Consider the following 27054-nt stretch of genomic DNA (forward strand, 5'->3'; position numbering starts at 1 on the left):
AACACATACAATACACCTCGTGAGATGAATATACATATAATAATCAAGTGGTCATAGTGATCAAAAAATATATATTAAAACTAATATCATAAAAAACATAGTGTATAAATACTGTGTATTAACAATCTTGTGAAAAATTCTAACACAGGAAAGCAATAAATGATTGTAATAATTAAACTGTGATCAATCATGCAAATATGGTGCAAAAAATGTCACACTAAAACACAAACAAAAATAAAAAATGTGTAGACAAATGTCCAATGGGTGGGTGACACCACTACTGCAATTGCAAGCACACGTGATCATAAAGTGACTCCAGGTGCAGAAACTCCAACACACGGCTAGATTAGCTTCTCACCTCCAGGCTTCGACCCGTGAATGGCACATACCCATACCCCATAAGAGGAGCCACTGCTTGATTATCGACCCCTAGAGAAGGATATCTATGGATGGGGAAAGTGGATCAGTGGATATCAGTAGATGCTGAGAGGATTTGAGGGTTTGATCCCACTATACGCTTTGACCTTCACGGGTCGAAGCCTGGAGGTGAGAGGCTAATCTAGCCGTGTGTTGGAGTTTCTGCACCTGGAGTCACTTAATGATCACGTGTGCTTGCAATTGCAGTAGTGGTGTCACCCACCCATTGGACATTTGTCTACACATTTTTTATTTTTGTTTGTGTTTTAGTGTGACATTTTTTGCACCATATTTGCATGATTGATCACAGTTTAATTATTACAATCATTTATTGCTTTCCTGTGTTCGAATTTTTAATACACAGTATTTATACACTATGTTTTTTATGATATTAGTTTTAATATATATTTTTTGATCACTATGACCACTTGATTATTATATGTATATTCATCTCACGAGGTATATTGTATGTGTTATATATACTTAAAAAAATGTTTTGATTAGTATTTTTTAAGTTCTATGAGTAGCGCCACATTTTTTTGATTTTTATACCATGTAAAAACCCTTACAATTATAAAGTCAATGCAGGGAAAAATGTAAAATAAAAATCAATCCAACCCCTTTAACAAAACAAAAAGAAAAGCGATCGAGAAATAGTTGGTTTACCAGTGAAAAGGTGTGTAAAATGCTTCCTCATATTTATTGCTGAAAATCACAACTGCGCCACACAATCACTGCATTATAAGAGTTGTTATCGCCTGTTTGAGAGCAGTATGCATGCTGTGCTACACCTTTATTTGCCATTGTACTAACTGGCTCACAGCCAAATGTTAATACTATGAAGCCTGAAAGATGAGGAAAGACAATGGCAAGTACTGAGTGGACAAGTCTCATTGCGTGCAAACCCTGAAGGTGGTTCTCAGCTTCAGAGCAACGGAGCCTTAGTAAGGGAGAAATCTGAATGCATCCAAAATCTAAAGAATTTTAAATACAAACCATGGAAAGTTTTTCTTGATAAGCATTTTACTAAATCTTTGGTTTCATTTTCACATTACTTTCAGCCTGCAGTATTTATAATCTCCTAGATTGTAAGCTCCAAGGAGCAGGGCCCTCCTATCCCTCTTGTATTGAACTGTATTGTTGCTGTACTGTCCCCCATTATATTGTAAAGTGCTGAGCAAACTGTTGGCGCTATATAAATCCTGTATAATAATAATCATTGTTGCTCACAGTAACCAATGAAATGCTTGCTTTCATTTCTAGGGCACCTCCAGAAGCAGGTCAGCAATGTCAGCCCCTTTAATTCCTTAACTTCAACTTTAAAGCGATTAAAGGCATTTTTTTTAATACCAAACATATACCTGCTCTGTGCAATAGTTTTGTACAGATCAGCCCCAATCCTCTTTTTTGGGTCCCCCCACCATCGCTCCTGGCTCCTCCCCCCTGCCAAGTGCCCCCATAGCAAGCTACGTGCTCTGAGGGCACTTGTGTGTGTTTGTTCCTGAGCCCGCTCTGTGTCCATTAAAACACAAAGCACAGCTCAGTCCCCCTCCGCCCCCCCCCCCCCACTGGCTGTGATTGACAGCCGCATGAGCCAATGAATCCTGCATGCAGAAGGTTTTTACCTTAATGCATAAAATGCATTAAGGGGGGAAAAAAAAAAAAAAAAAACCTTGTACCTTTAGGCCCCATTCACACCTGAGAGTTTTGTAGCGTGAAGCTTCAAAATGCCCAAGGAGAAAAAAAAAAATCAATATTACTCTATGGAGATGGTTCACATCTCCACACCAATTTGCCTGAAGCAGAACGCCTGAAGCTCAAAAAAGTTTTGGAGCTACTTTTGTAGCTCCATTCAGGCAGATTCATGCATTTGTGGTGCATTTTTATTCTCATAGAAATGTGCAAATCGTGCGTTTTCATGTGCTTTTGCACGTTTTGTTGTGCGACCAAGAACACCAGAACTCAAAGCCGGAAACCGCCTGAGGAAATCGTGCACAAACGTTTGCAAACGTACATAAATGCGTACAAAAACGCTACGCTCACGATGTGAATGGAGCCTTAGAACCACTTTAAAGAGCAACTGCAGAGAACAGTGCAATCAATGAAATCAAGAAGAGAACTGCTAATACTATTCAGTAAAGTCTGCAACTGTGTTAACAAATTACAACTGCACCGTGGTCAGAAAGATATCAGAGCTCTGTGTAACCCACTACCTTCAGACTTCAGATAGCTGTGGTAAGGGGGTCTGTTTCCTGGAACCTTTGCAATATTCTCTCGCTCTCTCTGAGCTTGCTGTAACAGGATTCAAACCTCCAAGGAAGATCTGAATATATTGGTAGCTGTAAGAAACCTTCCTTTTACTACAATACATTGTATCACACCTTCTGTACACAAAACACAGCTGAGACCTATAATGGGGATAATTAATAGTTTTCCTACATTATACATATGTCATAAAAAGAGGTTTCCAGAACAGACCTAGGCTAACAAAAAGAGACTGGGGTACCAAGCAGGTACTTTACAGGGGCTTACCAAGCAGGTAGGCTGTAGTAGTGCCTGTATGCCACTCAGGCTTAAAAAGACAAGTTAACCTTTTAAAAAAAATTTCCCCCAGCCTCCCTGCATAACACCCTATTTTTATTCCTTTAAAAAATGTTTACTATTCTCTGTTATAGGAAACAGCCAGAGATTGATGTCACAGTTCCTTTAGAAATCAATCTTCCAACATCTGTGCTTCTTACAGCCTCCTTAAAGTGTGGGCTTATGTATAAAACAAAAAAAAAAAACAGAAAAAACAAAAAAACAAAAGCAAATAAACACTGCATACTCATGTCCATGCTGCAGTATCAGTATGATGCTGCCGCTGTACAACATCAGCCCTAAGACCAAGAACTGATTTATCACTTGCTCAGCTCATGGTTTGCTTGGATCAGAGAGCAGTGACAGTCAGTCACTGCTCTCTCCCCTATGACTCTCCAACACTCACTAGAGGGGGCAGGTGCAGCTGGCTCCAAGCTGCATGTTGCAGAGGCGGAGCCAGCTGTCTATCAGGTATCCAGATGGATCGCAAGAATATTGTCAGGATCCTTTCAGAGCCTGGAGAGGCTGGGAGGGGCCTTACGTGCTGTCATCACACCGCCGTTTCAGGGACTCTGATTGGTGCCCATCTAAGTCCTTATGCACACTGGTTGTTTTTACAGCTGCTATCTTTGGCTTTTGATGTTTTTTTTCTACAGCTAGTAAACCCCCCCAGCATGTTATCCTATGTGTCCATGCACATAGACTGTAATCAATGTTTTTTGGCTGGGAAAAAGAAAAAAAAAAAAAAAAAGCAAGATTAGTGGGTTTCTAGGGTATTTTTTTAGCTGCAAAGATGCTCCAACACTGAAAAACACGTCAAAACGCAGTAAACCACTACAAACTGGTGTTTTTAGTAGTTTTTCTGACAAAAACAAATTTTTTTTGGTTACAAAAAAAAGAAAAAAAAACACTAAAAACACAGACGTGGGAAAACACCGCTAAACAAAAGCTGTAAAACCTCATGTTTTTAACATGACTTTACACAGCTGACATTACCAGCGTTATCAAGACACCCAATGTGCATGGAGCCTAGGATCGGACAGCTTGTTTACATTACCACGTGGATTCATTTTATACGGTGTATTATACTTTACCAATATATACCTTTATCTTGGCTGTGGTGTGAGCTACTTTCCATCTAGGGAACCTGATTGGTGGCCTAAGGCTGGATTGCTGAGGAGACTGCTCTGGAGGAGTAACATTAGCTATGATACATGCCATGTATTTTAGCCTTTTGGTGAGTGTATAATGGTGGAGTATTACACACTGCTGCTTACGGAGTGGAGATATTTTCCTTACACCTACATTTCATCTGAAGAGGATAGATGCATTGTTTCATTTGGATATACATGTTTATATCTGGACATTCATACTGGCAATAGCACTTTATTGGTTTATACTTTTTTTCTGCACTTTGTATGGTGCAGGGATGTTGAATTTATATTGCCCGATGCCCGGGACATGTGCCGGGCAGGTAGATTTTTTTTTTTTTTTCTTTTAAGCTTCAGCCCTGCTGCGGGCAAGCAACAGGGCTCACCTGTCAGGTAGAAGCCTTCGGGCGGCAGCGCTGCCGGCGATTGCTTCCACACAGTGCCAGCCTCCGCTCTCCCCCCCCAACTGCACTTGTCCATCCTCGGGCACAGGACCGGCTCACTGCCGTCGGCTAGAGGGGAGGGAGGAGACGGACACATCTGTTCCCCTCTCCTTGTCCTCACCCGGAAATGACGTTATGATGTCACGTCCAGGTCCCCTTTCAAAGCTTTCCCATCCATCGAGGCTGGGAAAGAATGTAATGCAGTGTTTTAGACCCTGGATGTCTGAATAAAGAGAACCTGTTACTAAAAACCATCACATAGGGGACTTTGTCCCCTATGTGATGAAATAGAATAGTAAAAAAAAAAAATTTTTTTTTCAAAATTGTAAAACATCAAAGTTACACCCGATTGCAATACACGTTACATATCATGGAAGGCAGAATGAGAGCAATAATTCTAGCACCAGACCTCCTCCGTAATACTATATTGATGGTCTATAAGGGGCTTTAAAAGTGTAGCCTATAGTAAATACGGGGTACTGAAGTTCATCATTTCACAAGCGCAAAGTTTTGACATGTTGGATATCTATTTACTCGTTGTAACTTCATCTTTTATATTTTACTAAAAATATGGTAATTGTTTTGCTTTTTTGTGCCCTAAAATTAGCTTGCTTGTATTTTTTACTGAAATTTTGTGGTAATATGCGACATAAAAAATTGGAGCTACCACCATTTTATTTTCTAGGGTGTCTGCTTTAAAAAAATATGTGTTTGGGGGATTGTGTAATCTTCAGGACTATGATGATTTTTTTAAACGTGTGCTAAATACACATACGGCTCTGGCAGCGAAAGGGATAAAAGGATAAGCTGGACACCCCTTTCCTGAGGAGCAGCCAATCAGTGCTCATTACACTGGAAGGTCTCTCCCTTTCCTGCTAGTCCCCAGGTGCGGTGCTGGAGAGAGGCAGGGAGGGGAGGAGGAGATAAACAGCGCAAAGTTAAAATGATTACATATTTAAGTAGCCATAATGCCCTTTTGATTTTAAAAGCCCCAGAGATTCCTAAAAAATGGACAAGTAGATTATCATGAGGGACAAGTAGATTGGGGCACCGATTTAGTCCCTGGACAAGAAGTTTTTAAAAAAATTTCCACACCCCTGATGGTGTATTAACTCTTGACACCAATATGCTTTATGGTCAATTCATACTGAATTTGGTGTATTAACTCTTTCAGTACTCATTGGGTACATGCATCTTGTTCACACTGGTGCATTTTATAGTCAATTAACTTTGGATATTGGCTCAGTACATATTTATACTGTATTGAATAGCTTTTACATTAAAACTATGAAAGTAATAAGCCAAACTGTTTCACTAGCAGAAGCTAGTTTATTTTCTTCTTAAAGTGATATTAAAAAGGCAATTAAAAGCAAAAATAAAACTAAATAAAACTAACATGTCATACTTGCCTGCCCTGTGCAGTGGTTTTGCACAGAGCAGCCCCAATCCTCCTCTTCTTGGATCCCCCACCAGGGCTCCTGACCTCTCCTTCCTGCCAAGTGCCCCCACAGCAAGCAGCTTTCTATAGGGGCGCCTAAGCAGGCTCGCTGCTGAGCCGCTGCTCTGTGTTCACATTCACACATGGAGCCGTGAGTCGGCTCTGCCCCCCTCTACTCATTGGCTCACTGGCTGTGATTGACAGCAGCAGGAGGGAGAGTCCCCAGGGAGCCGAAGCTCTCGTGCACATCTCTGGATCGCGATGGGGCTCAGGAATTAGGGGCGACTGGGGGGGCTGCTGCTGCATTACCAGCATGAAGATGAAAAAACCCTTGAGCCTTTACAACCACTTTAAGTGTAAGTAAACAGGCAGGGGAAATGACCACTGCATCCCGATGATCACACAATATGTACCAGTTGGTCAAATGCAGCATTAAGGCTGCAAGTTGAGCGCAGGGTTTCAAAATCTACATGCAGTTGGCAGCACCATGCGGTTCAGTGCAGCTGCATTTTTAAAAGGGTCAGGGACTTTTTTGCCGTGTTTTACGCAAGTACAGCAGCCTATTCAAATGAAAAGGCTGCCGTGCCCACGCAAACAAGAGTTGCATGACCTGCAAAATTGTGCACCTAGCCTAAAAAAAAAAAATCAAACAAAAAAAAGTTGTTAAAATACTAAAAAAAGGTTAAAATGTCCAAAACTTCTTTACCTTCCCATAGTTCACATTATATAAGAAAGTTAGTAGCAAAAATGGGTGAAAAGCTTTAATAAGCTGGCAATATCTATACAGTTTATTTTGTCATCTTTGCTGAATTATGATGGAAAATTACTGAACACTGCCCAGAGAGGTAGACAAATTATCAGAGTAGATATTTTTACATAATGAAAAGGAAATGTTTTAAAATTTTAAATAAGCCCCAAATATTTTCACAATACTAAAGCAAGGTATAAGAGATAAACCAATAGTGTGTTCTTTCGAGACCATTTAAAAAAAGGTTATAAGTTCATTTCAGTCTACTAAGCCCTTAGGGTGTCCGTGGCATAGACATGGCAGCAGTAATCTTTGGCCTACTGAAGGTTACAATTCTACTCTCCTGACCATGAAACCGTTAAATTCAGAAGAGCAGAAAGGTCTTTAAACTTCCTCATCAGACATTGCTGGGTATTCTGAACTGTGTTGCTGTACACCCCCGCTCCTGTCTAGACACACAAGACCCACCACCTAGTTGCATCTGTTTCATCACCTCAAAGCTTTCCTTTACTGAGGACTGATAACCATTAAAGTTGTAGAGTCTGTACATGAATGTCATGCGGAAATGCTAAAAACTATGAGGAATAGTGTATATTCATGACTTCTACAGCAACCCGCATGCAATTTCATTATTTAATCTGAAAGCTCCTGCATTTAAAGGATGACAAATCAAATTCTCTAGGCTGTTTCCCTTTCCTCTTCTAATGAAATGTAAAACTACATAAGAGACCTCACATTCAGATGCATTTCACCTCCCCAGGCTTCATAGCACTAGCAATAGGGAATAGCATGGGCCCTTACCTAACTTGACACATGCACCCAGAACATCTGTGGCTAGAATCCCGAGGATGTACCTTGGATGGAATACGGGCTTAAAGATATGGTTTTCTATCCATAGAGCTAAATAAAATGCCCTCCAGCTTGCAAGCCTTAAGACAGGCATTAAATTATACTTTATTGTACAAAATACATTTGCTCAGGGCCCACAAGCTCTGAGGGGAAGTGAAATGCTGCCCAGCTTGAAAAAGCTTGAACACCTAATCTGAGTTCCATGTAAAGTATATTTGTACTATCAAGTAATTTGATGGCAGTTGCTACTAAATTTTTCAACCAGAGGCTACCAATTTGCCCATTTAATGCAAACCAACAGGTTCTCTTGTAAGAACAAAGCTCCCCCCAGTGCTGCTCCCTTATTCTGTAGGAATCAGGAGTCCAAGCCCTATATAAACTCCAGGGCAAAAGGGACAGATTTCTGAAAATGCTTGATTAATATTGGAAAGCATTAACATATTGGGAGGAAACAAAATGGGAGCAGCAAGAATCAGGAGCAACAATGCATGGCAACCAATCTGTTTCTAGCTTTCATTTTCAAAGAGGAACTAAACCCAATGATTACACAACAGTTACTTTCAAGGCAGGCTGTGAATGATAGCTATTAATTGTTGCTTGTGCTCTCTCACATGCAAAGCACCATGGCAACTGCAGATCAAGCAGAGGCCAAGATGGAAGCTTCCTTGGCTGTAAAGGAGAGGAGGATTTCATTCTGCTTGAACTAAAGCTGACAGGTTATTATGCACAACTGCTCCATATTCTGTCTGCTCCAGTTTTGATAATTCCCCCCATTAATAATAGTTATGAAAATAAAAAAAAAATGAAAACTATTATTGTTCAAGTCAACAAAAGATCAGTTACTGGCTTCCGGCAGGGCAACACAGACTATTCTCATTTCAGATGTTGCTATACAATCCCATACACAAGTGATATTAGGTGCAGAACAATGGCTACAATGCACAGTGCATAGAACCAGATACAAACTCCCATTTACTAATGCTGCTCTAAACTGCAGCAAACCAGGATTTAAGGTGACTATCAGTTACTGAAACTACATAAATGTCAGAAAAGATTCTAGAACTTTGGACTGGATCAGAAACCCGATACAAACATTATTCCCAGCACACGGCAAAATAAGACTGCATATGAACAACCGAGACAACGTTCTTACTAGACCTAATTTGATTATAGATAGAACAAAGGCATGCAGGAACCACCAGCCTAATGACGTGATTTACCATGGATGGCATTTTGGTGCCTTTGTGTAGCTACACATCCTGTTAGAGAATGAAGGAAGTTGTTTAGACAATGCAATCTGGGTCACATCTAGTTCACTTGTAGCCATTTGGTTAAAAAGCATACACCATCAAGCTAAAAAAAAAGTGGAGTAGCAAATTTGAAGTGGTTGTAAAAGCAAAAGGTTTTTTTTTTACCTTAACGCATTCTCTGCCTTATGGTAAAAAAACTTTTAATAGTAGTTTAAAATGCACCCCCCTCCCCAATTTCAGTCCAGTTCTGGGCACGTCTGCAGCAGCTCTTCTCCCCACACTCAGGCAAAGACAGTGAGCAGAGGGCAAGGAAGGAGGTTGCCATGAGCTGGACGTCTGAGTAAATGCGAACAGCTCGGCTCGGGACCGAGCTCGTGTGAGTGCTGTCATGAGAAGCTGCTTCCTATTGAGGCAATCAGAGGGGGAAGGAGGAGCCAGGAGCACCGGCATGGGACCCGAGAAGAGTCTTTTCTAACTTTAAAATCACTTTAAGAAAAAAATCAGTAATGAAAAACTACAAGAAAAAAGTTATAGCAGATAAACAATCTCTATATAACCATTACCTCCCAAATTAGTACTAGGTAAAAGTGTGCACAGATTAATCCATTTAATAATGCAAAAGTGCAGCCTGCAACAAGCGAACATTGTAGGTATCTTTCCAACACTGCAAGCTGGCCTTGTGTGAGAACTGCTGTGTCAGGGTTCACTAATATGGCAACAAAAAGATATGATCAGCTGGAAGATAGCAATAACATGAGCAAAGAGAAGCAATTTTAAATGAACAAGTTAAAGCTGAAATCCAAGCAATTAGCTAAAACACAGCTGAAACACATATTATAAAAGCTATTTGATCTGTCAAAGGATCTGCATTTCTTTCCCTCCTGTCATTAGATTTGCACAGCCAGACACCTGGCAGCATGATCAGGTTGGCTATTACTTGATCACCACCCTGACCCCAGACAGAAATTAGACAATGAAGGAGCAGCACACTGATGAGCTCCTCCCACTGTTCTTTACTTCCACATGCTGATATGTACAGAATATACACCAATCAGTCATAACTATATGACCACGGACAGGTTAAGTGAACAGTGATTATCTTGTTACAATGGCAGATGAAAGTCATGGGGATATATTAGGCAGCAAGTAAGCATATTGCCCCTAAAGTTGATGTGATGAAAACTGAAAAATGGGCATCGCAGTTTGTTGTGTATGAGGCTGCGTAGCCACAAACTGTTCAGGATGCCCACGCTGACAAGTGTGCACAGCCAGAAGTACCCATAATGGGCACATGAGCATCAGAACTGGACCACAGATGGCCTGAAAACAAATCACATTTTTTTTTACATCATGTGGATGGCTGGGTGTATGTGTTTCCAAAGAGATGCTACCAGAATGCACTATGAGACATGAGAAAGCCAGCAGAGGTCAGTGTGATGATTTGGGCAATGATCTGCTGGGAAACCTTGGATCCTGGCACTCATGTGAATGTTACTTGATATGAATAATCTACCTAAACATGGTTTTTGACCAAGTACACCTCCAAATGGAAATGGTATTTCCCTGATGGCAGTGTCCTCTTTCAGCAGGATGCACCTTGCAACAGGGAGATCTCCAAATCTCAGTCCAAACAGCATATATGGAGTGTGCGGGAAAAACAAGTCCGATCCATGGAGGCCCCACCTCGTAAGTTACAGGACTTAAGGGATCCACTACTGATGGGCTTGGTGCTAGATACCTCAGCGTACCTTCAGAGGTCTAGTGACATCCATGCTTTGGTAGGTCAGGGCTGTTTTGTTGGCAAATGGAGGAATTACTCACTCTATTAGGTGGGTGGTCATAAAGCTATCGCTGTTTAGTGTATGTCTACTGCACAATGCATCACATAGGGGGGTTGTTAGCTCTATTGTGATAGCAGAAAGTTGAATGAAAAAAAAAAATAAAGTGTTTTAAAATTTAATACAATGAAGTGTTTAAAAATTAGAATAAAAATAAAGTACTGTCCACGAGCACTCAAATTCAAGCGTTTTTCAAAAGAATAATCTGTCCTGCAGATGTAGCAGTTAGAGGCCTGAGGCAAATTATTTACCACTGACAGGGGTGCTCACAATGATTAGCTTTTATCTACATCTTAACCCAAAATGAAAAAAAAAAACCGTTTGCTGTAACTGCATAACCAATTCAGTACATGTAAAAATCAGCGTTTTGCTAGATAATTATTTAGAACCCCCAAACATTTTTTTAAGCACAGAATAAAAATGGTGGGTATTGCAATTTATGTCACACAGTATTTGTGAAATGGTTATTAAAACACAATTTTTTAATTTTTTTTTAAATACACTTTAATGAATTTTAATGCACAAAAAACATAATACCCAATTGTTTAGTGAAAAATGTAAGATGATCTTATGCCGAGTAAATAGACATCTAACATGTTGTGCTTAAAAATTGCACACACTCGTGGAATTGCAACAAACTATGGTACCTAAAATTCTCCATAGGCGACGCTTTAAAAGCCTTTACTGGTTACCAGCTTAGACTTACACAGAAGATCTGATGCTAGAAATATTGTGCTTGCACTAACGTTTGCGGTGATACTTCACATGTATGGTGCCAACACCATATGTGTGCGTGACCTACCTAAGCATTCACCTTTGCGCATGAGCACAGTTTTTATTATCTTTATGGCTATCACAAGGGATGAACAACATCCTTTGTGACAGCTGGAGCAGTAACAGGTCCTCTTTATGGACCCCAGATCTCTGCTCTCTCCATCAAAGCAATCGGATCAAACGGTTTGATCTGATGTGTTCTAAGGCCGGTAATTATCTGCTTACATTAGACCAAAACAGAAGTGACAATTGCTTGTCAAATCCGGTTTCTTAGACCATAGAGATGATCGGGGACATTCCAGTCCTTTGTTACATTTATAGTTAGCCAACAGAACTGCTGGCTTCAGTCCTGGGCTCTCCCATTCCACTGGGTAGGTGCTGAGGTGGGGGGCTGTTTTCATCGCCTGTAAAAGCAATCTACAGGCTAATTATCATATAGATTTTTTTTTTATATTAAAGCACATCACCAGCTGAAAAAAGATACCAGGATACTGCCTGTAGCTGCAAGCATCATTCTGGTATAACCAAGATTCAATATATTACAATTTTGATTTTGGGTTGAACACCGCTTTAACCCCTTCAAGCCTAAGAGTAAAACAAATCTTACCATCTAAGCACAATTTTGCAACTTTGACATGTGTTAGTAAAACCGTACATATCAGATCTACTTTGTACATCCAGATGAATTATACCTGGTTTTATTTTCAGGACAAATTGGGCTTTCAGTTGGTGGTAAATGATAATGGATATTTCCTGATTTTTTTTTTTTAATTATCAAAGGAAAACTTGCCAAAAAAAAAAAAGGAATAAATATTTTTTTTTAAATTTAACTGAGTGTTTCTTGTTACTACCATAACCTACCACCAAAGAACCACCAAAAATACATTTTCCAGCTTTTGACTATCGAAGCGACACCATATATGTGTATGTTATTTGTACCCACAGTACAGCCCAGAAACAATAGTGTGCATTTTGTTTGTTTTATTTTTACCTAAAACACACTTACACTGATACCAATTTAAAAAAAAAAAACAAAAACTGACCTTTGACCCTGACCCAAACACTAACCCTGGCACCGAACTAGATCAAACCCTGATCTAGGTATTTTTTTAACAGTTTTTTTTCTCTATACTAGGAGAAAGAAAGGTACAATGTATATCTCTCCTCCATTCAGAGAGAGAAAAAAAAAAAAAAGGGTTGGTGGCCTGTACAGTGACCGATCACTGCGATAGTCAATCAGAGGCTATCACAGTGATCATGTGACCCAGAATCGGGGGTCCCGATCGTTAGAACAGGACCCGGGGATCTCAGCGACATCCCAGTCTTTGTGCGGGGAGCGCGCTGTGTTGTGCATGCCCAGCACAAAAACAGGTCCGCATTTATGCGGCACCATGGAAAAAAGCCCAGTTCCGTGGGGCTGCATATTTGTGTTCCATCGACGTGAATGGGTTAAGTAGTTACTGTAAGTGTTTTTTTTTTTTTCTTTTTTTGGGGATAAAGGATTTTCGTAAATGAGTAAAACATGACCATTGTAAGCACCCCAGTCAATGTTAAATGGCTTGTCTTTGCCCCAAGGCTTCACATTTGTTGGACAGTAAAGGAAGTTGAAAAATAAGACTGACTTGTAGGATCAACATATAATACAGTTACTGTGTGAATGCTACCAGAAGACTGCACTGTCATTTTTTTTTTTTTACCCATAGTCTTACTTTAGAGCATATCTAAAAAGCAAAAATCTAACTATACTGCAGCTTACCAATTCTTAAATATGGTGACTGCATTAGTTTTAGGCTTTTTATTTACCTGATAATCCAGCCAGTAAATCTTATTTTTTAACATCCTTTAAAAGACCAAGCTGTCTAAAAAAAGTGGCAGTTAGAGGGTTGAAACAAAGAAATTAAAAGGATATGTTCACCTTTCATAACATGCTACACCCATAATCCGGGTATAACATGCTATGAAATTACTGGCCCCCACTCTCCGGTTTTGACAGCTAGCGAGGGATCTTCTCCCCCTGCTAACTGTCAAAACTGTAAAACAATGTGGCTGCGCAGGGCTCCACCTACATCACTCATGCACAGCATTCTGTGAATGGGAAACTACAAGTCCCAACAGCCTTAAAGGCTGTTTACCGATTCTGTCAGTAAGTATCGGCTTGCCCATCCAAGGTACGAGCAAGCAGATACACAGACAGGTCTGCAATAGACCTGTGTGGCATCAGTGATCTGCTGATTGCTAGTGAAATGCTTTGCAAGCTCCTGCAACAAAAATTTATTGCACCTTTTTACCAAAAAAAAAAAAAAAAAAACCCCAAACATTTCACTTGCAGACACATCAGTTTTCAGTTTACGCTTAAATGAGTTTTATACATGTTGCAGACCCTGCGCAGAAAAAAAATCTGCACATGATATTAGTGTTGTGTTGTGAACAGAACACATAGAGAACAATTTTTTTTTTTTGTGCCCTTGCAGAACGCATGCAGAAAAACTGAAGTTTCTGCGCCATGGTGTGAATGAGCCCTTAAAGTGGAAATAACGTTTTTTTTTGTGAGCAGACAAGTTGTTTACTGTAGAAGAGACAAGCGATGTCTGGTTTGCAATAAAATAAATCTACCTGCTTGTTCACAGGCTTAAATATACATAGCAGCACTGTGACTGTGTGCTGGGATGACTAAATGTCTGCACATGCTCAGGGAGGTAAATCACCCTGCAGATAGCCAGAGATAATCACCAGGGTAGAAGATGTCCACTTAAGACTTCATGGAGCTATGGTATTTTGGGCTCTGGTTCGGCTTTAACACTGACAGGGGTGCTTATAATAGCTTTTAGATTCAGAATACTTTAATAATCCCAAAAGGGAAATTAAATATTTTATACATTTATGCAAAACCCTTACACCAAAAGGCAAAAAACAAAACTGCTGTAGCTGCCCAAGAAGTGTTAGCTGGAGTTCAGCATTAATTTGTCAGTCAAGTCCATCTAAATCTGCTGGTACATCTAGTCCATCTAAATCTGCTGGTACATCTAGTCCATCTAAATCTGCTGGTACATCTAGTCCATCTAAATCTGCTGGTACATCTAGTCCATCTAAATCTGCTGGTACATCTAGTCCATCTAAATCTGCTGGTACATCTAGCCCTACTCTCTCCGCAGGTTGACAATGCTGCTGTCCAAGGGTAGCTTCTTTGCTCCTCCATGGAGTACAGCCACCCATACACAGAATTCTGTTACTGGCTGGATCACTAGGTGAAAGAGTTAAACACAATTAATGAAGCCATGAAATTTAAGATAGGTAAATTGCAATATATTACATTTTTGTTTAGGTATGCTTTAAGACTCAGAAAGGAGCTGGATGCAGAAAAGCAATAGATTTCAATAGCTGTGCATAGACTGAACATCACCATTCAACTTTCAGGTCATTAGATGGGAAGGGAACACCAAACGATTAACCCTTTCGCTGCCAGAGCCATTTTTGCTTTTTTTTTTTTTTTTTTTTACACATACATTTAAAAAAATCATTTTAGGCCTTTATATTACACAAAACACCCAAGACATTATATACACTGCTCAAATAAACGAAAGGACCACTTTTTAATCAGAGTATAGCATGAAGTCAATTAAACTCCTGGGATATTGATCTGGTCAGTTAAGTATCAGAGGGGTTTGTTAATCAGTTTCACCTGCTTTGGTGTTAATGAAATTATCAACAGGCGCACTAGATGGACGACACTGAGACGACCCCCAAAACAGGAATGGTTTTACAGGTGGAGGCCAGTGACATTTTTTTCCTTACTCATCTTTTCTGTTTTTCACTAGTTTTGCATTTGGCTAGGGTCAGTGTCACTACTGGTAGCATGAGATGATACCTGGACCCTACAGAGGTTGCACAGGCAGTCCAACTCCTCCAGGATGGCACATCAATAAGTGCCAATGACAAAAGGTTTGCCAAGTCTCCCAGCACAGTCTCAAGAACATGGAAGAGATTCCAGGAGACAGACAGTTACTCTAGGAGAGCTGGACAGGGCCGTAGAAGGTCCTTAACCCATCAGCAGGACCGGTATCTGCTCCTTTGTGCAAGGAGGAACAGGATGAGATCTGCCAGAGCTCTAAAAAATGACGTCCAGCAGGCCACTGGTGTGAATGTCTCTGACCAATCAGAAACAGACTTCATGAGGGTGACCTGAGGGCCCGACATCCTCTAGTGGGCCCTGTGCTAGCTGCCCGGCACCATAGAGATTGATTGGCATTAGCCATTGAACACCAGAATTGGCAGGTCCACCGCTGGCGCCCTGTGCTTTTTACATATGAGAGCAGGTTCACCCTGAGCACATGTGAGACATGAAAGGGTCTGGAGAAGCCTTGGAGCACGTTATGCTGCCTCTAACATCATTCACAGTATGACCGTTTTGGTGGTGGGTCAGTGATAGTCTGGGGAGGCATATCCATGGAGGGACACAGAGACCTACGGGCTATACAATGGCACCCTAACTGCCATTAGGTATCGGGATGAAATCCTTGGACCCATCGTCAACCCTACACTGGTGCAGTGGGTCCTGGGTTTCTCCTGGTGCACGACAATGCCCAGACTCATAAGGCGAGAGTATGCAGGAAGTTCCTAGAGGATGAAGAAATCAATACCATTGAATGGCCCCCCATGCTCGCCTGACCTAAATCCAATAGAACACCTCTGGGATATCATGTTTCATTCCATCTATCTGCCTGCCGCATAATTTTTTCACTTCGATTTTCAGGGCGTCTTTGAATTCAGTCCTCTGTAGGTTGATAATTTTCATTTCCATCAAACGATGGCATCCTTACGTTTCTAACACATTACCCAGTCCATATCAGTATAGATATCCAGCATAATATTTTTTCCCCCACTGAGATCTTATGTGTTTTCAAAGTGTTCCTTTAATTTTTTTGAGCAGTGTATTCTTTTAAAGCAGACACCCTAGAGAACAAAATGGTGGTAGCTCCAATTTTTTGTGTCACGCGATGTTACTGCAAAGTAAAAATTTCAGTAAAAAAAAAAAACACAAACAAAAACACTATAAAGTGAATTTTAGGACAAACACACACAATAAATTACCCAAATTTTGGTAAACTATTAAAGACGAGGTTGTGCAGAGTAAATAGATACCCAACATGCCAAACTTTAAATTTGTGTGCGCCTATGAAATAGCAAAAAAACAGTAATAAATTACCCATTTTTTTGGTAAAATATAAAAAAGAGGAGGTTGCACCAAGTAAATAGATATTCAGCATGTCAAACCTTAATCTTGTGTGTACTCGTGAAATAGCAACTAATTTTAGTACCCTATATTTTCTATAGGCATCGCTTCAAAAGCCCCTATAGGTCATCATTTTAGTGTTGCAGGGGAGGTCTTGTACTAGAAGTATTGATCTCACTCCAGTGTGTGTGGCAATATGTGACGTGTATCGCAACGGACATTTGCATGCGTAGGTGCCCTGATGTGTGCATTTACACTGGTACGTGTGTATTTGGGGGGGGGGCCTCAACAATTTTTTGAGGGAAGGAATGTTATGTGCTTGGGCGAGCGGAGCCCGGATAAATGGCGAAAGCACACACGCAGAGGGATGGGGGGGGCTGTAGATGCGATCAGGCAGCAGTGCAGCCGCCTGACTGCTTCCACCTGACAGGCAGGAGTCTGCCTGTCAGTTTTAGACACAATCGCAGTGGCTGCAGCCACCGGATTGTCTATATAAGCCCCCGCTGTGAGCTCCGTACAATGTACAGACCTGACAGCGAAAGGATTAAAACTCTATACACTTTTTAAGACATGAGAATTGGGGGGAAGAAAGCCTGACTGCTGTAAACACTCTAGAACAACACAATTCACATGCATTTATTAACAAAACACTTTTTTTTAAAAGTACAAAAACACTTACCTTACAACATCGTCTATATTGTTTCGGTATACACCTTCAAGTCTTTCTGCCGGAAATCCCATAGCAATTATATTTGGATAAATATCTAAAGATTTCTGTCAAGGTAACTAACAAATGTTGTAGTAGTGTGCAAAAGGAACAGTTTATAGCAGGTCACTTATACAGTGATACAATTAAAAGGAAACCTGTACAAAAATGACTCAAAAGTTACTGCTGATGTCCTGAAAATGATCAGGGTCTCTGCATTTATTATTTTCTATATCACTCATCCTGAACGCATATAAAGCAAGTAAAGTCAGTAGGGAAAGAAAAAGAAAGCAAAAAAAAAAAAAACTTTCAATATTTCAGCTGTAACAAAATAGTAACATAAAAGAAACCATATATACATGAATTCTGACAACCTTGAAAACTACCCAAAATAATGTAGCTTAATCTCATGTCCAAAGACTGTGAATAATATCCACTTTAAGACCAGGCCTTTTCTGACATTTTTATTGACTTGTACAAATCAGTATTTCTAGAAAATATATTCCCAAGCTTCTGGCTTCCAATACCATAGAGATAAAATCGGGGAAGTCACAAGCTGCTCAATTTTTTAACACAGTGCTACTGCTCCTGTGTGTACTGCACTGTGTGGTGCCATTTGTAAAATTCATGAGAAGCACTGAAGGACGGCTATGGGGCTTTAAAAAAGCTGCTTAAATGAAACTTAAACACATGGTATTGATGCACATTTGAATGGGCTGTTACCAATTTGTGGACAGCATTAACACAACCAAGGCCATTATCTACACAATTCCAGTGATCAATGACCACAAATACATTTCAAAATAGTTTCATTCTAAGGGTGCTGTCACACTTGATTAGCTGCAAGAGCAGTCCCTCTGAAATCACTGAGAGGCTGCCATCTCACATAGCAAATACCACCCACTCATAAGCATTTACATGCAAGCGGGCATGACAAGCTGCAGTAGCCAGCAACCTTCCATTGCTTTCAATGGGGCTGGCTGCCTCTCACAGTCAATTGCAGGGGTTCTCGCATCTAATCGCCAAGCGGGTGCATTTGCAAATGTGAATGCACCCAAATGTTAGTTGCTTAGAATCTGTTCCAACTATCTTGTTTTAAAACATTCAGTGACAGTGAAACAGCAGCAGATTAAAGACCTCCAACTTTCTAGGCCAGTAGCTCAAAAAAAACAAACAAAACACTTATTTAATTTCAGGTACTTATATAACGCCGTCAATTTACGTAGCGCTTTACACATATATATTGTACATTCATATCAGTCCCTCAAGGGGCGTACAATCTAAGGTCCCTAACTTACATTCATACATACTAGGGCCAATTTAGACAGTATCCAATTAACCTACTAGCATGTCTTTGGAGTGTGAGAGGAAACCGGAGTGCCTGGAGGAAACCCACGCAGGCACAGGAAGAACATGCAAACTCCAGGCAGGTGGTGCCGTGGCTGGGATTTGAACCAATGACCCTACTACTGCCAGGCAGAAGTGCTAACCATTTAGCCACTGTGCTGCCCTACAAGTCCTTCCAGTCATTTTTTTTTCCCCTATGTAGTGGGACTGTGCCTCCACTGCATGGATCAGCTGCTTGTTTTTTCTAGGGGTGAGGACTAAGCTTATACTCACCTGACCCACTGATCCTATGGAAAACCACGCTCCCCACGGTCCAGCGGTGGTCTGTTCCTGTCTGTGGAGTACACTTTGAGAGTGCTAACATCAGGAACAGTCCATTTACAAGACTGCTGGATCGCGGTGTGGGGAGGTTCAGTGGATCAGGCAAGTATGTCCTTGGTGTCCTCTCCCATAAAACAAAAAGAAAGCAAAAAAAACACACCAAAAAGAACAAAAACACAAGCATTTAACCTGTACAATGCAGGCACAGCCCCACTGCACGAGCAAAAAAAAAAAACACAACTTAACTTTGCGTTTAAATAAGGTAAAAACGTCATGTCAAAGCCGCCGGTCAGTGCGATTTCATGTTACACTTGACAATCATGTGACTTCATGTACAGATGTCTATGCAAGTCGTACATGAAATCACCAAAAATAGTGCAGGAACCTTTTTTTTCAAAATTAGTGCTGCACCGCAAAGTTGGAGTCGCACATATTTAAAAGGCCCCATTGTAGGCAATGGGGTGCAACTTGTCATGCGATTCGGAACTGTTAAATTGCATGATAAATCGCACCAGTGTGAACTATTGCTTAATCTTCAGTATAATTTACTGTCACAGGGTAAATATTGCCAGATCACCAGAAACTGCTTTGTTTCAAAAAATTTACAGTTATATCTCTAAATATTCAAAAATACTAGTGTCAAATAATTCTAGCTGCCAGACTGGAAACAGTCACTTGTGTCTACTGAATACATAAAACACAAATCAAATTGGATTACAATAAAAAAACAAAAACAACGCTCTACAATACTCAAATTAAAGAAACCATTGGACCCATGGATACAACAGATATCAAAGACCATGAGGGTTACCAACCCTTTCCTTTTCTTTTGTAACCCTTACTTTTTCACTCTTTCCTATAACAGCAGAGTGATATCATCCTTTCCCATCCTCTCACCTGTAGTTTGGAGTAGGATGGTGAACAAGCGAGGTGGGTCAGACCTATATCAGACAATACAGTACACATTTCTACTGCTCCTATCCAAATCGAGTTACCTACAACTTTTACTAAGATGTAAAATATTATTGGAAATGTGACCAAATACTTAATATGTTTGATCCATAAAGGGGATTTTTTTTTTTTTTTTATTTGGAAAACTTAATCGATCTTAATACATTCCAAGTATATTATAACAAAACTGTGCAAATTCTCAGTTTTCTGTCCTTAAAACAAATCAGCCACTGCTCAAGTAGAACATCCTGTCCTGAGGCAGTATGTTGCAGAGGAACCCTTGCTCTCTGTGGGGAAAAGCTGAAATCTTTTTATAGGGCTGACACGCCACCTGCCAAGTCAAATCAGAGTTCTTCGGTCCGTGAGATGCATGAGCTTTGCTGATTGTAGGGCATTAGGACTGACTCAGTTGGGGGCAGTTCCAGCCTTTACAATAAGACTACATGGCTGACTGGCTGAGGTAGAGTTTGTGACATCATCTGTTCATCTCTCTACCTCAGCCATCAGAGGAAGCCTTGTATTCATTCATAAAAACACAAGGCATCCTGTGAAGGATGAACAGCACTGAGCCCGACTCAATTTTGTTCCAGGAATGGAATAGGAAGTCCCTGTACCACTACTGCATCATAGCATTGCAAAATGTAAGTAGTTGATGCTACACATTGTGTATACAGTACTGACAGCAGCCACCTGTACTAGTAAAGGAAATCGTTTTTTTGGGCCAGCTTGGTCCAAGGAACTATTTAACACGAAAGAATATGAGTACAGCTGGTCTGTAAATGCTTCAAGTAAAATTTATAAAGCTTGCAAGAGATAATCAAATCATTACAATAATGCATGAAAAATATCTTATTTAATGCCACGTCTACAAGATTACTTGGACAAAATACGGGACTGATGGAGAAAACTGGTTTCTTACCAGAATGTTGTGACATAGATGAACCTTTCCAAAATTCAGTGATCCAGCTGAAATGATGAGAAATGATATTCATCTACCAACCAGAACTCTGGTATTACTAGTAAATTAAAATGCATTCCTACAGAGCTGCTGGAGTTATGGCGTTAGCATTTTATATGAGACTAAACATGACAGATTTCCTTGGAACATTAAGGGGGATGGGAAAAAACAAAAACAAAAAACCACACCAGGACTCTTGCTCTTCCGTTCAGGGTGAATGTCGCCATCTTTCCTGCAACCAGGCAGTCAAAGTACAGCATACAGCCTGTATGACGGCGTGCTCTGCTGTCTTCATGTGTATGGTTGGTGGTGCTATGGTAAACACAGTTCTGCTTATAGAATACGGTGCGCTCATGTTTACCGTAGCACCACTGTACACACGAACAGCGGCACTCAGCGGCAATAACTGGCTGTGCGCTGCACCTGGGCAGAGGAAATCAGCTGCCATTGAGCTGATCAGACTCAGCCAGCCCACATGCAAGAGCCCTAATGCAGTCCATATCCAACCTGGGAGGAAAACAAAAAAAAAGCCTCACCAGAAGCAAACATCTCCAACTATAATGACATACTCCTCATTTGTTACATGTATGTGTGATGTTTTTGGTAAACACAGCTGGGCAATAAAACCTGCAATGAAGAAAGGACGGTCTGTACATACATAGTGGGCACTGAGACTGTCACCTTGATCATTCAGGGCACAGTGGCAGGGTCTATGCTAAGTCTACCTCCCCAACAACCTGGAACAACCTTCACAGCACCCCTCTTGGTTAATAATTTTCCTGTGGTGGTGACACAAAACACAAAGTTCTTTCCAGTATGGAAAAGTATGTCTCCTCCTCTCATGATGTGCCTAGGGTCAATCACTACACCCAAGTACAGTCACAGGACAAGATCACTATGCGCCCTAAGCTTATACACAGGACAAGTTATTTTCCAGGGGCTGGGATTGAGCAATTTTCAGGTAATAGGCTTCCGTTAATATCAGAGGTTAGAGAATATGTATACAGCCAGCCACACATAACAATTTTACAGTACAACCACAATTCAGTGGGACGGACGGACGGACGGACACACACACACACACACACACACACACACACACAAATATTTTTTTTTTTTAATTTCACAGCCAGCAACATATATTACAATCCAATCTTCGCATTTCTTAAACATTTATCAGCTATGAAGAGCAAGCAAATACTTGAAGATAAAACCCTTTAGGTAATAATTTGGTCTAGACCAGTGGTCTCCAAACTGCGGCCCCGGGACCAGATTGCCCTTTGCTTTTCTTTTTTTTTTTTTTAAATCGGGCCCTTGGGGCACTATTCCATCCACTGACACCAACAAAGGGGCATAATTCCTCCCGCTGACCCCAGAAAAGAAGCACAATTATTCCCAATGATACCAACAATGAGACACAACTCCTCCCAATTATACCAGTCATGGGGCACTATTCCTCCCACAGATACCAACAATAGCACACGGTTTGCACCCACATACGCCAGGCCACTATTTACTCCTACTGACCACAGTCCGGCCCCCCTTAAGTCTGAAGGACAGTAAACTGGCCCTTTGTTTAAAATGATGGGGTACTATTCCTCCCCACTGACACCAACGATGGCACCTTATTTTCTCCCACTTTTGTCAAGCCACTTTGTACTCCCACTGACCACAGTCCGGCCACCCTTAATTCTGAAGGACAGTAAACTGGCCCTTTGTTTAGAAAGTTTGGAGACCCCTGCTCTAGACGCCTGGTTCCCAACACGCAGCCCACTGGCTGTATGTGCATGCCACATCACTGGTTGGGCACCAGAGAAAAAAACAAAGCTCCCAATGTGCTGCGACTGATCTGAAATGAGAGAAAAAATAAATAAATACTGCCCCCCCCCATAATACCCAGGTTGCAAAAACATGGAATGTCCTATGTTGTTGCTATTTGCTGCTTGTGCAAGCAAGTACAATGCCATTCCTAATTTAAGGCCATGTTCACAGTTCATGTAGCAGGAACAGGAGTTCGCCACCCTCATGATTTTTGGAGCAATTAACACGCGTCTCCACATCACGCAAAGGACAGACCATTCACTTGAATTGTGGATGACGGTGCGCAACCCTCTTTTTTCAACTGGCAAAGAATTGTATTCTCATAATTATAAGCAAATGTCCAGACGAAGAGAGGAGTGCACCCTTGTGCAGTTGCAGAACTGGTGTAAGGCCCATATGAAATGGCCTAGCAGGCTGGATTCGGCCTGCAGGCCTTGTGTTTGACACGTGCTCAAGACAGTTGTGGGCAAATGTAATAGTGACATACTTGTACAATTAGACTAGCGTGTACCTAGCTTTAAACTGGCTACACAATCTCATTTAAGCAGTTTTCTTACATCTTGATTGTAAGATTTTTGTGCTGCGTGACCAGATGCTGGAAAAGTGCACAATGAGATAGCATGTACATGCCATAAATAACAGAAGACTTTAAAAAGGGTACGTTCACAAAAAACAAATAGATCCACAAATGTGCATCTTTTTTTTCCTTATGAGCCTGTAAAGCACTGTACCTGTGATCAGCAGATCACGAGTGCAATATCAGGCTCCCGCAAACCTTCATTACACTAACTTACCATACCTCCCAGACAGGCAGGCAGTTAACAAAAGTCCTCAAAGATCAATAAACTATGAGATCGCTCACAAGCACCTTCCCAGTTCATTGAGAACTACAAGCCATCTGCTGCAATTGCTGACTGTACTTGTAGTTCATTCAGTCACAGAACTCTGAATAAATAGCATTGCTGTGTGGGCAGAGTCCCACATGGATGCACTTTATTTGGACAAGATCAGCGTAGAGTCGGGGTGCCGGCAGGTGCTTTAGTAACATGTTACACCCTGAATATGGGTGTAACATGTCACTAAAAGGTGAACGTATCCTTTAATGTTCCCTTTATTAAAAGGTACTTAAGAGCAGAAATAGAAGTATCTCAATGTAAAGACCCCATCAGCAGTCTTGCCATGGTAAGCTGTTGAAAACCAATGTCCAATTTGCAGCAACAGGTCACTTTACATCAATCTGTTCACATTTTACAGCTAGACCAGATCAATCGTAACGAAAAAATAATAATTTGAATCATCCTGGAATTAGTCCAGGAAGAAGCCAAAAGGAGCGTGTGCGCACGCACATTTCATTGCAAGTACTGGGAGACAAGTAGCAGGGACATTATCTGTTCCTTACTTGCTGATTGAAAAGTTAAAAGTTGAAATATTCTCAATGCCAATTTGTTATGTTACTCTGAGACAATCAAGGGCATCCTAAACTACATTACTAATCTACAAAAAGAAGAACTGTAAATAAATTGATCTGGCGCTGAACCACTAATGAACTCCTCAGGTTCTGCAGAGAGGAGCTTAAGTACAAGCACAAGGGATATAAAGCAGTGTCTGTTCTCAGTCATGGTGCAGACTTTCAGCAGTATCTCCTCTTTCAACAGTGAACACTTTGTGCTCGGGATACCATGGCTAGGCCAAGGAAAACGCCTTTGGTATTTTCAGCATAGGGGATATATTCATAGTGTCTGCCAAGCTCATTTCTGAAGTGACTGTACTTGAAAAAAGCACTGTTATACTCTAAACTTCAAATCCTGGGGCAGGAAATAATCCTTTTTGGCTTGAAAACGCTTTTAGAAATGTTCTTCGAAGAATGCCTGTTTCACTCAGTAAGCAAAGGAGAGAGCACTTGTGGATCATGCATCACTAGGGGGAGCAAAAAATTAAAAAAGAGACGTGAACAATAACTCTACATACTCTGCAGTGGCTGATGAGTTCTTACCCACCTTGGGCATTTACAACGATTCCAGAATATGATGGTCTCAGGTTTAGCATGCCATTTTGAATTTTTATTTTTAAATTTAGGTTTCATGGCTTGCAAACCATAATGGTTCCGTCACTGAAACTCAACTGTAACACTATAAATACAACAGAAGCTATTTTCTACATCTCTTTGAAATAAAGAGGCATTTCATAAAAATAAAATATCTACTCAAGCTAGCATTAACCAGAGTGCATTGCATTGACCAGCCATTGAACAGCACATCTGTCCAGTTTTGCCCCTATTTAGTATTAAAGGATAAGTTCACCTTTGGAACAGGATACATGTTCCATCTGTTTTTAAAGGTGGAACATGTAACATGTTCCAATAGCAGCAGCCATGCCCCCCCAGATAGTACAGGGAGAAGTTTCCCCATACGATCTGTCAGATTTGAAAACAGTGCGGCTGTGATGGGGCTCCACCCACACGGCCACATCACTCAGTGTTCTGTGAATGAGTGCCTACAAGTCCCAACAGCTTTAGCAGCTGTGGGTTTGTAGTTTTCAATAAACACAGCGCTGTAGAGCGCCGTGGTACTTCATTGAACCTTCCTGTCAGTATATCTGCTTGATTGTACATCCTGTCAAGCAAGCAGATATTCTGACAGGTCTGCAGGAGACTTGCATGGCATCAGCGATCTACAGATTGCTGGTGCAATGCTTTACAGGCACCTTTAGACAAAAATAATAAGAGCACATTTTTTTACCTGCAAAAAGTGAACTTATCCTTTAAGGATCATCATTAACATACCAACTTCCCATAAGACCAAAGTAGGCATGCACACCAAAATATATGCACGGTCCAAACCAGTTTAGGGATCAAACATTAAAAACAATTTTAAAACACAAAATATATATTTTGCACATCAAATTTCCTGTGAAGTGTGTGTATTTATGTAAGAATGCTTTCAAATATATATTTTGATTTTAGATTTTTATCAATTTACAAAATGCAAAATGAGTGAACAGAATAAAAACCTAAATCAATTCAATATTTGGTGTCACTACACTTCGACTTCAAATCAGCATCAATTCCTACACTTGCACAAGTCAAGGATTTTGTAGAATAAGAATCAGGTGTAGGATCAATTATACCAAGTAGGTGCTAATGATCATGAATTTCATATGTAGGTTGAAACAGGCATTAACTGAAACAGAAACAAATGTGTACGAGGCTTTAAACTGGGCTAGGAACAGCCAAACTCTGCTTCTAAGGTAAAGACCATGTGATGTCACAAATCATATACCAGGACAAGACTGAGCACAGCAACAAGACACAAGGTAATTACAATCTTTGCTTGGGATATACCTTGTTGATGAAGTATAAAGTATACTGGGGTTTCAAGATATGCTGTTCAAGCTCTTTTTAGGAATCACAAAAACTGGCATCGCCGAGGACCACAGTGGTTAGGTAGGAAATGCAATTCAGCAGATGATGAAAGACATCATGTGTACTTCCCTTCAACATTGAAAGATGTCCATCAGTGATAATCAGCACAGAAATGGTGGAAACATGTGGGACCCAGGTACACTTTAGCTCTTCCACACCTTTGATTTGGAAACAAGGATAAATTACTCAACTATGCCTGGAAACAGAGGAAGTGGGGTGCTGAAAAGTGGTAGCAGGTGCTCTGGACTGATGAGTCAAAATTAGAAAAAATGTGGCTGTAGCGGGAGGCAGTTTGTTCGCTGAAGGGCTAGTAAGTGGTACAATAATGAGTGTCTGCAGGCAACCATGAAGCATTGTGGAGGTTCCTTGCAAGTCTGAGGCTGCATTTCTGCAAATGGAGTTGGAGAATTGGTCAGAATCAATTGTGTCTTCAATGCTGAGAAATACAGGCAGATACTTATGCATCATGCCATACTATCAGGGAGGGGTGTGAACGACCACAAATTTATTCTGCAGCAGAACAGTGATGCAAACATATGACCAAAGTCATTAAGAACTATCTGCAGTGTAAATATGAATAAAGAGTCCTGGAAGAGATGGTTTGGCCCCCACAGAGCCCTGATCTCAACATCATCGGGTGGGGTTACATGAAGAGACAGAAGGATTCGAGGCAGCCTACATTGACATAAGATCTCGTGTTAGTTCTAGATGTTTGGAACAACCTACCTGCCGAGTTCCTTCAAAAACAATGTACATAGAAAAATTGATGCTAGTTTGAAGGCAAAGGATGGTTACACCACATATTGATTTG

At 40.7% G+C, this 27054-nt stretch overlaps 1 protein-coding gene across 1 annotated transcript in view; it reads right to left on the reverse strand.

Moving 5' to 3' along the window:
* Positions 1-27054, reverse strand: part of PTEN (phosphatase and tensin homolog) — an 85900-nt gene that overhangs the window by 32661 nt on the left and 26185 nt on the right. Inside the window, exon 2 of the mRNA XM_089692791.1 lies at positions 17398-17482. Within this exon, the coding sequence (XP_089548917.1) occupies positions 17398-17482 (85 nt within the window). The remainder of the gene's footprint in view (positions 1-17397; positions 17483-27054) is intronic.

This window comes from Staurois parvus, unplaced genomic scaffold, assembly GCF_062004578.1.
Source record: "Staurois parvus isolate SC_StPar_1 unplaced genomic scaffold, SC_StPar_1.0 ptg000604l, whole genome shotgun sequence".
Lineage (NCBI taxonomy): Eukaryota > Metazoa > Chordata > Amphibia > Anura > Ranidae > Staurois > Staurois parvus.